Here is an 11152-nt window from a genome sequence, read left to right as displayed (position 1 = left end):
CAGCATCACAATTTATGCAGATGTTTAACCCATAACTCGGTGGAGATCTTTAAGCATGAATGTGACTAACACGAGCAGGGGGAGAAAGCTAGTTAAAGAACAAAGAACGAATACCTCACAGGCAATTCTTCCCAAAAGAAAACATCATCGCTCACATCTGATTGTTGAAGTTCATATATTCTCTTTGATGTTCAGCTATTCGAGGGCGGATGTCTTTTTAACTGTCAATGTTGACAGCAAACAGTACTGCAGGTGACATCTAGACTACGCAATTGCCAGTGTCGATTGGTTTACCATCGAACAAAGTTGTCGGCCTAATGATATCACCAGGTTTGAGATGGTTGGTGAACGACTCATCCTTTGTTGCATGATTCTGAACAGACTGCACTTACTCAAGAATTTTCCTCAAACAATCAAGTGGCCCCCTGTATAAGTGCATATACATTACAAGTGGTCCTAGAAGAAGGTCATCCTTATAAAGTGCATGCAAACTTAGCTTTTGGCAAATCTGCTGCCGATACTGAAGTTCCATATAATGAAGGTATCTGGGAGCAGGTGCCCATGTCAATGCTTGATGAACACACGGTCCAACCATCATTCCTCCAGAGAAGTGGTTCATGATCTTAAACACATTCATGCAAGAAGTCTTTGGCCAACTTTTTCTCAGCAATATCAAACCCTACATCCTGATATGTTCTGATGCAGATATTGCGAGGAATCCATAACGGGGCCGTTCCTACTGTGATGTCTCTCAACTAATCTTTATACATTATGTGCTTGCTTTTCCTCCTCATGCGATGACGTGAGGCTTGTTTTTTTTTTATTTTTCCAAGGAAGTAAAAACTATATTGGCTTAGCCGGAGCTAAGAAAAAACGGAGGAAGAGGATGCTCCAGGGAAGACCATAAAAAGATTACAGCCATTTGCCCTGCAGAAATGGGCAGAATCATGGGCAACAATGTTGTGAGACCTGTCGAAATAAGATAAAATGTGAAACTCAAACCTGCGCAGCAATAACCTGGATGGAATCCGAGTGGACTCCAAAATGATGCAAGCACCGACGGCGAGCATGTTTAAATCCCTCTCACAGTGCCACAGTGCAAGGGCATCCGCCATAAGTGCAGAGGTGGCATGGCTGCGGAACCCGACTTCCATAATGACACCTCTTCCAGCATGTTTGAGAGCAAATCCACCACCTGCAAGATCAGAGATGGGTTCAAAAGAACCATCACATTCAAGTTGATATAGGTTGGTACCCGACAAACATGCCTCGTTGTTCACCTGCCTCTTGATTTGGATGACAAACGAAAAGGAACGCGGTTCTCTTGATGTCCTCATCCCAAGTTGAACACCGGTAGTTGCCATGGTCACGACTGGGGCCCAGGTCGGATATGACTGGGCCGAACCTTTGGAACCCGAGATGGGGACAAAGAGGTGACCACGTTGGCGATAAATAATGCAAGTTGCGGCCCTTCTCGGTCAATCGTTGACAGCTCGTTCATATGTGGATTTACTAGTTAATTTACTAGAATATGTTTTATTATGAGAAAAATGCTACGCAGCGGATAAAGTCATCTTATGATGTGGCTCCAAAGTAACCGTTGTCATACCCCGTGCCCTCGATACGTTTCCCGCCACACCATCCTGGGTAGGCCCACCGTGACCAAAAGAATCGGTAAGGGACGCGTACTAAATTGGTCGGAGAATATTCTGCCAAAACATGCGGATAACATTTATTGTGCGAGACCATGGACGGAATATCCGTTCCTGCATGGATGCATCCAAGCGCGCGCGAACGTACAAGAGACGGGACTCGCCTTGGAGACGATTACCGCTTGGTGGTGAGGGGATCCCCAAATTTGTCTTCGCAACGTAGGGGAAGCGGAGAACCACACGGCCACCCGCCCCCCACCACCCCCCGACCCACCGCCCCGGTCAAAAATCCTAATTAGAACAAGTTCGATCGATCGATCGATCGTCATTAACGATCTCGAGAGCCCTCCAAATCGAAAGTTCCCCCGAAGAATTCTAGGATTTCCCTAATCCGTCGAATTCGCCCCTTCCTTCTTCCTTTGCCGATATGGTTACCACCGGTGGTTCGTCGTCGGCCCGCTTCCACGGCGTTGATCGCTTCTATTGCCCTCCCGCCGTTAGGAGGCATCTCGAACAACAGCAACAGAAGCTCCAGCAGAAGAAATCATCGACGCAAAGGCCGGCGCGGCCGAGGACCCGGCCGTCCCCGGCCCCGGAAGAGTCCCGTGAGGCGGCCGAGAACCGAGCCAAATCGGATGATTCGTCATCGAAACCCTCCGTCTCGTCTTCGGCTTCGTCTCTCCCGACTCCTGCCGGCAATCTTGACCGATTTCTCGAATTCACCACTCTGATCGTCCCCGCTCATTACTTCCCCAAGGTTCGATAATGGATTTACGCGAGAAAGGTGTTAGCTTTCGTCTGCTTCCGAGAGTTATATTGGTCGGGTCGTTGAGTGGGTCTAATATTTTGGATCGTGGCAGACAAACGTTAGAGGGTGGAGGAACTGCGACGACGCGTTGAAGTCGCACCCCTACTTTTGCCTCGGAGATCTCTGGGAGTCTTTCAAGGAATGGAGCGCTTATGGCGCCGGGGTGCCGCTGGTGCTGAACGGCAATGACTCCGTTGTGCAGTATTATGTGCCGTATCTCTCTGCCATTCAGATATATGTGGACACTTCTACTCCCACTTTGAGATCGAGGTATGAATGATTTCGCTACATGCTTCCATCTGCAGTCCCAGCTATTAAATCTTATAGCTTAAACTTTACGAAATAGGGTAGCACCTCATCGCAAATTTCACTGGATATCTTCAATATTAAAGAATAAATTTGCCACCAAGGACGTGAAATGCCAAACTCTAAATTTTTGTTGCTTTGCTGTTTATGGTGTCTATATACTCATGAAATGTCATTCGATGCTGCTCCATTCTGGTTCATGGAGCTCTGTTATAGTGCAAAATTTAAACTTTAAGAAGCATTTAGTTATGGTGTATTCTTGCTTTTTGCATGTAAGCCTACATGGATCGACCAACATTGGTTCCACACTAAGAAAGGTTATTATTGCATATGAAGTTTGTTTGGTCAATCTGTAGCTTGAAGCTACCTTTTTTTGTGGTGGTTGTCTGTCCTTTGCAGATAGCTGCTTTTGTTCCGTTCTATCTTGCTGCTTCAAATTCAGAGAGCTGCCACCTTAAATAGATTAGGATTCGTCCAAATTCATTCTTTCTTCAGGTTGATCTCTTGAACAGTCTATATATTATTTTTATAATGTATGCTAACAAAAAACCCATTCATATCATAGCAAAAGGCATCATGTTAATACATGCACAAAACTGTTATGATGTTGCTGTTTCATGAACAAATAATAAATTGTGATGATTATAAGTTTTTGATTTGCAACCTTTTCAATCTTAGTTCAGCTGGAATAAGAAGTAAATACATTCTCTGATATTCATATGATTTCATCTATATTTTCCAGCTGGAGATGGAATATGAGTGCTGGACATTGGCAGGGGTTTGCTTAATTTTGTTCAAAACTATATGTAATACTAAGGGGCACGAATTATGTTCTTTTATCAATTTAAGTTAATGTAAAACAAGTTGACATCACAGTGGCAGTAATAGCTGCTTCCTACAAAGCCTCATGTAACACAACTGTCTTTCAGTTCTCTTTGTGAAACATCAGCTGAGGCCTCTAGGGCTTTGGTATTTACAAGAGATTGCTTTTGTTCATCCACCATATTTGGTTATTACGTGTTGTTGATCCATCACTGTAGCCTGAGCAGCAGTTTGTCCTTACCTCTACCTTATAGTTCTTTCTGGTGGAAGCCCGTTTTGGCTAATGAACTCTACTTTGTATATGAGCATAATGAAGGTGTGTCAGCCTGCTTTATTGTTTTGTTAGAATGTATGATCGTTCAATTAGATTGATTTATCTGGTTGAAAACTGATTTTTATGATGGTTATAAACCATAAACACCTCAAAGTGCTTCCTACTCATACCTGTAGGATTCTTCAAAGCTTGTAAACTATATAGTCTTATCATATATATATTTTTATATTGATATATGATGAGTTTCTGGGATACACATAATATCTTCAGAAACTTGAGTAATTTTCTTGGACTTGTAAGGTACTTGGTTATGGTACTTCTATAAGGTATCATATGCCATAGTTGTAGAATGTCTAATTTGTATAAAATGTTTCTTTGATTAATTGTTAGTATTATGCAAAAAATTTCTTCATATATAATATTACAATACTGTCTGAAACTTGCCATTTTGTCCATTGAGTCCTGTGTGCAACTCTCTAAAGTACCACTGTATCACTGTATTCTTATCATTTGCTTGTCCAGCTTGCTAGCAGGTGATTCATTTGAATTCAGATCAATAGTCCAAAGATAGATGGCTTTGAACCATATATTAACTATCCCATCAAAGCCATAACCAATCTATTTCTTACAGCCTCCAGTTCTTTTACTCATTTTATATCCTTCCTTACCCCTGTCAGTTGTGTTTTTGCTTTTTCAGAGTATAATGCTATGAGTTTCACTTTCTTAAATATTTTAAGTTAATTTGGGATATTTGTTTGATAAAAGTAATAGTCAGTATGAACTACTTGTAAATTCACTGGTGATATTGTTAATGACTTACAAATGCAGGAATTCTTTACACAATAATGTCCAGATATCAGTTCAACATTATATATTCTGCCGTACAAGATTAACAAATTGGTGTGCACACAAGCTTTATGACATGCAGGGACTGCAGAAACTTTGCAAAGTATTTGTGGTATAGTATTAAACAATAACATAATATTAAAGCAGGTAAAAGGTAGGAAGCAAACCTGGTAAAGCATGAACCGCAGTACTAGAACATGATCTCCGCCTTTAGTATGTCTTTGAACAGCCATGTCTGTCATTACCTTTTCCCGTGAGCCCATAGATATCTATGGACTAGTTGAGTGATCTTTTGTTTTGTTTTTCTTTTAAATGTTGAGCAATTGTTTGTTATTTAGTTCAGTTTCGGTGTCAGTTCAGGTCATGATAATTGTAATTGTATCACTGCTGAAACTTAAATGAAATGTGTAATCCAATAGTCATAGAATTTTGAGTAGGCTCTATTTCTCATTTTAGACCTGGTGAGGAAAGTGATGGGCAACATTACCTGGATACTAGCAGTGATAGCAGCAGCGAGAGTGAAGTAGACCAGATACAGGAAGGATTTGCATCTTTGGGAACCACCAACCACCATGAGCGAGGATGCTTCGTAGACGGTGATGGCGAGTCTTGCAACCCGGCCACTGTTCCTGTTTTTGAGTACCTAGAGAGGGATCCACCATACAGTAGAGAACCTCTTGCTGACAAGGCAAGTCTAATATTGAATATAAGAGAAAAAAAATGATTTTTTTTTCTCTTATACCTACTGATATATGTTGCAGATATCAGGTCTTGCAAGTACATATCCAAATCTTAAAAACTACAAAAGCTGTGATCTACTGTCCTTGAGTTGGATGTCTGTTGCATGGTATGCTTTCGTTGATTTATTAATTGACCACTAATCATCTTTTACATGAATGAAACTTGTGTAGGCTGCATGCATCTGGTTGTTTCTTTTCATGTTGTGTTTGGTTTACTCATGTCAGTAATAATTATTTAATTTTTCTTGGTGATGTTTTTACTGCAGGTACCCAATTTACAGGATACCAACAGGACCAACATTAAGAGACTTGGATGCTTGCTTTTTGACCTTCCACTCATTGGCAACTCACAGAAGTAAGCATCTTTAAGCCACCTTTATAAGGACGCCCACAAATTTGGAACCATGTTTATATCTAATATCTTATTGTGGCTATGATGAACTCTATCCTGAACTGCCGTTGGAAATTATAGACAACAAAATGGAATCTAGAGTTGGAGACAAGCGAATGCATAACCATGTGATCTCAATGCAGTTAATTTATCTGCTTGTTCTGTTTCCCCTGGAGATCTACTGTTGCCTCTCAATGAGCTCCATTTTCATTTCATAATATTTTGATTTCCAAGTGTAAGCATGTCTCTTCACTGCATAATGTTTGTATAAAGGGATAGGGCCATTTTGAGAGAGTGCAGACATGATTACATTGAGAAATTAGGTTATCTGCACCAATAGAACTCAACATGCAGCTGTTGACAATTAGGTTCTGATATGTTTTTTTTACTGACAGTTTCTCATGGGGGTTTATGTATACCCCTGATAATAGATGTACTTGTCAATTACTATTGTTGCTAGAGTAGTGTTGAGAGAAAGCCAGCAATAGACGGTGTAAGAAGAAATCAGATTCCTGTGTCAGTTCCAACAACAATCAGTGAGGGTTTTACCTTAAATTTACAGTGCGAATAAACACGGATCTTTTAAAAAGCGCTATTACTTTCATTACTTCAATGTGCGTTTGGTTTCTGTTGACAGGTGGACCCAGTCCAAACTCTGAGGGTTTTGGAACTTGTTCTGTTGGTAATATCAAGAGATCCAACATGTCTGCAACGGTAAGTTTGCCCGTCTTTGGTCTTGCTTCGTACAAGTTCAGGGGTTCCATTTGGACATCTAGCGAACGACAGCTAGCGGGTTCGCTACTTCAAGCTGCAGACAATTGGCTTCGCCTTGTTCGAGTAGATCATCCAGACTATAGTTTTTTCAGCTCTCATCACAACACGTTTACGAGATGACAAATGTAAATGCCTTTATTATTATTATTATTATTATTATTATTATTATTATTATTATTATTATTATTATTATTATTAAAGTGGTGTATCAGTTAAGCCTTGGTATTGAACTTAGCATCTGTGCACCCATGGGATAGTTTCGATTGTTGTGTTGGTATCATGTTAGTGTTTCTAAACCAGTCATGTTCTCGGCCGAGAGATGCGGATAACGCTGTATCGTTTGTCTCGAAAACTATTAGATCGTCTTAAAGGGAGGTTTCTCACCACTTAATTTTGCCCCTCCTGGGCTGGTTGATCTGGGTTTTGCAAGTTCGTATCGGGCAGCTCCAAGTTCATAGCTTGCCCTGCTTTGGCTGTCGCTTACTGTGGTGGAGAGAGAAAAGATTTTTGACGAGGCTTAGCGTGGGATGTTCTTTTACGTTGGTATACCAGCACAAAATTGCATCCGTATGGTTGAAGGGGATTATTCCTCTGGTCCGGTCTTCGAAGTGGTTTTGGATGTCCACAGAAGCTCAGTCTACTCAAAGTGCCCTCCATTGGTCTTACAAAGTGGTTTTTGATGTCCGCAGAAGCTCATCTACTCGAGTCCTCCCTTGGTGTCGGTGACGCACCTCTTAGGCCACGTAATTCGGCAAGCCCCATAGTTTGAGGGTGGGCCACGTAATTAAATTTTAAGTATGATCTCAACAGACAGAATTCTTTAAACATGATGTTGTTGACCGAGTTCCATTATTGATAGTGATGATTTTCTTGGGTAGCTCAAACTTTGTGATAGTATTCTTCCATACTATTCTTTGGGTTCTCAATTTATTCTTCGATGATAGAGGCTAACAGTTTTCACCCATTTACATTTAGTGAAGTAGTTGACATCGACAATCAACAACTTCAATCGTCCCAATACTGATGGAAAAGATCGAATAGCTCTATCTCCCATTAAGCAAAGACCATACACGATCAATCGAGCTTAGAGAAATTACTAGTTGATATTGGATCCGTGTGAATCTCTAGCATCAATCGTATTTTTGAGTGTATGCTATCACATCCTTCCTCAATGTCGGACAATAACAACCTTGTTGTAGGATCTTGAATGTTTGTCTTATAATTTGACATCTTATCTATATAGTAAGTCTTCTTTTATACGTCTAGAAGATTAATGTTTCGTATGAACGTCCTTGGGACCATCATCCATAAAAGCGATGGGACCTAACACTATTCTCATTAGCGCATCCGTTTCTATATTTTCTTCTCGAAGTACCTACAATATCTTGAACTTGGCAAAGGAGATGACTAGTTTATTCACTTTGCCGAGTTACTTTGCCATCATAGCATCTCTAGCCTCGATGTTGCTGAGTGTTAAGAAACGGGGGTTAAGTGTTGCTAATCTCTTTGTATTTACAAAATAATGAGGATGCTGAGTGTTAAGAAACGGGGGTTAAGTGTTGCTAATCTCTTTGTATTTGCAAAATAATGAGGAACTGTATTAATAAACAAGGCACCATGTTGAGCAACTTCTTCCCAAATGTGAACTTGGGAAGATGGTCCCAAATGTGAACTTGTCCCGAGACCATTGTGATTATGAAGATGAAACTTCTTCCACATATCTAGCAATTTCATGAAATGTCTTGATGGCCAGATAGTGAATCAGGTGCCTTGGTTGGAGCCTTTATCATGCAAATTTGGAACAAATTCATTAATTAACAATAAGGTGTCACGCTTCCTTATCTCGTAGCATTTGGATTTCGTAAAACAATAATATATGGCTCGTGCTCAAAACTCAAAGAATAAGTTTATCTAGCTTTGGTTGATTGGAAATTGCTTTTCAAGTAGCAGCATGTTCTCTGATGTCATACGTGAAGAAATGTAGATTTAATCTGTTAGTAGAAAATATTATTGATGTTTTGGTTAATCCAATATGATTCGTATGTGTAAAAAAATCTAAGATGTCTCCGAGATAAAAATGTCAAGTTCCCGATGATGTATCACCTGCTCAAAAATCAGAATTGAGAGAGATTTTCATATCTGATCATTCTTACGTTCAAAGTAGTAACATGACATGTTCAAGAATGGATGCTAAAATCTTCTATTTTCTCCTTGAAAGGTAAATTTGTCCTCTTTTATAACGATGAAGATAAGCATTTGATCATAAAAGATAAGAAAAAATTTTAAGATTATCTTTTTGGTTATAAGGAGTAAGAAGAAAACATACAATTATATTTATAATCATAGAGGATAAGAATGAAACTTTCGATTGTTTACTTTGGACCTTCGACAGACAGGTGAAGGATAACCTTCATCTTCTCTTGCTTTGGACACTACATAATGATTACATATGGAAGGATAATTAACTGATAATATGTTTTCTAACACATTCTAGATATTTCTACAGGCCAATTGCACCTTCCAATTCTTCAATGTTTACTAAGGAGGATGCCTCAGCTCGTATAAATACCATTCGTTGTTATTACCGCTGTCACTGTGCAGCATCCAAACTGCCCATCCGTTGCTCAATCAAATAATCAATTTGAGAGATTTAGGGACGAGCTGGTAACAGAAACATTTGTTCTCTCAGGGATTCTGGAGGGATCACAAAATTAATAGCATGCACCCACCTATGACAATTAGAACGCAGCCTGTTCAGTGGCCTGGTTGCGAGTCCAGGCGCTGGAGCCGCATCTGCTCGTAGAACCTTGTGATGAACTCCTCGGCCTTCGTGTCGATTGCATGTGAAGCCTCACCCTCGTCGACGCCGTTGGCCCCAGTGCTGCCGTCGTTGCCCTCGGCCGTGTCGTCGTCGAGTGCTTGTAGATCCTCCGCGGAAGCATAGCGGCTCATGCCGTCGTTGGAGGAGCACGCGGGGGAAGACGGCGGGGGGAACACATCGTGGAACGACTCGTGTCCAGCTGGTGGAGGCGGCGGCAAAAGAGGGAACGGCGGGCGGTAGTCGAGTTGGAGATGGAGAGGGCGCATACCATCGACAAGGCTCTTCAGCATACCATCGGCAGCTTTCGGAGAATTAGGGCCTTTCTTGCTGGATGAGCAGCGACGCATAGTGAAGATGGAGGCCCAAACGATGCCCAGCGTGCTGCGCTTCTTGGGGCGGTGGGAAGTTTTGGTCACGGTGGAGGTGCCATTGCTCTCTTCCTTCTTCTCCATAGGAGGAGAAGAAAGAAAAGGGAGTAGTTCCTCGCCCTCTGCAAAGGATGTTCCTTGAGCTCTTGAGGCTTTAGAGCAGAGGGGAGACGGGTCTTTATAGATGTTCGGTAAGGGAGGGAATGCCGCGCATGGTGTTTGGTTGATCGCACGTCATTAGGGAGAATATTCGTAGCCTTGATACGTGAAATGCCGAGAATGCCCTCTGTGGAAGTGGTAAATGGGGACGGGGGAAGGGAGGTTTCCATTATTAGCCGTGGACGCAGCGAAATATGGCGGAGGAATAGGTGGACGACCGGTTGTGGTCACACTTTAAATCAATGGTTCTCTCTCTTTCTCTCTGCCTTCCTTTTATTAGGGCACAATCTCTCTTATAGTACATTAAATATGTTATTTTACCTCAAATGCAATTTTAATTTTTAAGGCTCTAACAAGCTTGGTCATCGGATGAAAGTCATCCACTCGATAGGACAACGAGAGCGGTTCATTTGCTGGTTTAGCCATCGTCATAAGATAGAATATAACTATAGTGAAGGCACGGTTGCAGTGAGAGTCGAGTCCGATCTTTTTTATGAGTATTCACTATGCAGTGTCGTCAAGGAGTACCGATACTTCAGTCCCAATGATCGATTCATTAGATTCTCCATAGAGTTTGTTGAGCTTTACGAGGAGGAAGAGAAACCGTCTGAGAAGAGAGAGAGAGAGAGAGAGAGCCCCTTTCCTTGTCGTCTAGACTTTGTTGTCCGGAGACACATTGAATATGGTTGCAATGCACACAATAAAGAATATAAAAAAGAGTTTAAGGTTTCTTCTTTCTAACATGGTCTCAGAGCTTGAGCTTAACAGAGATTTGGATGCGAGGGGATGAGCCGAGCAATAGAGAGTATCTCCCTTGGCCCTCTCTCTACCCCCTCCAATAGTAACACACTAGTGGCGAGACCTTTTCGCCCTTTATCTTGCCTGTAACGTCCCCAACCTAGCAGAAACCTAGGAATAGTACAACATCGTAATCCTATGTGTTTCCCGATAAGAATGCAAAGCCAAAATCAAAACAAAAAAATTTCATATAACATTTATCATATAAGTTAATCAATAATAAATTCACTCACAAGATATTCATAATTTGTTCGATAGATCAATTGCATAATCCAATCAACAATATCCACCATGCTTTTACTGTGCAACTCTAAAAAAATAAAATATAATTATTATATGAGCAAATCACATTTCAGCGCCATGACTCGCATGCCGGTTAAAACTTATCATAAC

The 11152-nt window shown here is 41.1% G+C and overlaps 2 protein-coding genes across 3 annotated transcripts; one reads left to right on the top strand and one right to left on the bottom strand.

Moving 5' to 3' along the window:
• The first annotated feature begins 1854 nt into the window (after positions 1–1854).
• LOC135666289 (uncharacterized) lies at positions 1855–6893 on the top strand. 2 transcript variants are annotated; one of them, XM_065177863.1, is made up of 6 exons: positions 1855–2409; positions 2513–2730; positions 5210–5396; positions 5470–5555; positions 5715–5803; positions 6477–6893. In XM_065177863.1, exons 1-6 carry the CDS (start codon positions 2080–2082, stop codon positions 6731–6733), a joined length of 1167 nt encoding a protein of 388 aa, XP_065033935.1. In that variant the 5' UTR covers positions 1855–2079; the 3' UTR covers positions 6734–6893. The 2 variants fall into 2 exon arrangements, with proteins under 2 accessions (XP_065033935.1, XP_065033934.1); XM_065177862.1 differs by having other exon boundaries at positions 1858–2409; positions 5165–5396.
• Positions 6894–9246: 2353 nt separating this feature from the next.
• LOC135666290 (uncharacterized) lies at positions 9247–9943 on the bottom strand. The gene has a single exon (XM_065177864.1). The coding sequence runs from the start codon at positions 9884–9886 to the stop codon at positions 9368–9370; it is 519 nt and encodes a 172-aa protein (XP_065033936.1). The 5' UTR covers positions 9887–9943; the 3' UTR covers positions 9247–9367.
• Between the last annotated feature and the right edge of the window lie 1209 nt (positions 9944–11152).

This window comes from Musa acuminata, unplaced genomic scaffold (assembly GCF_036884655.1).
Source record: "Musa acuminata AAA Group cultivar baxijiao unplaced genomic scaffold, Cavendish_Baxijiao_AAA HiC_scaffold_1078, whole genome shotgun sequence".
Lineage (NCBI taxonomy): Eukaryota > Viridiplantae > Streptophyta > Magnoliopsida > Zingiberales > Musaceae > Musa > Musa acuminata.
Note: the sequence above shows the minus strand (reverse complement) of the source record. Positions and strands in the feature narration are given on the sequence as shown.

What these genes read in the sequence shown, in the direction of transcription:
- LOC135666289 (XM_065177862.1), top strand. Translation starts at nt 2,080, where the DNA reads ATGGTTACCACCGGTGGTTCGTCGTCGGCCCGCTTCCACGGCGTTGAT. An exon ending in AGTTGGATGTCTGTTGCATG is followed by an intron (nt 5,556 to 5,714) that starts GTATGCTTTCGT and finishes TTTTTACTGCAG; the next exon opens with GTACCCAATTTACAGGATAC. An exon ending in CTCATTGGCAACTCACAGAA is followed by an intron (nt 5,804 to 6,476) that starts GTAAGCATCTTT and finishes TTCTGTTGACAG; the next exon opens with GTGGACCCAGTCCAAACTCT.
- LOC135666290 (XM_065177864.1), bottom strand. Translation starts at nt 9,886, where the DNA reads ATGGAGAAGAAGGAAGAGAGCAATGGCACCTCCACCGTGACCAAAACT.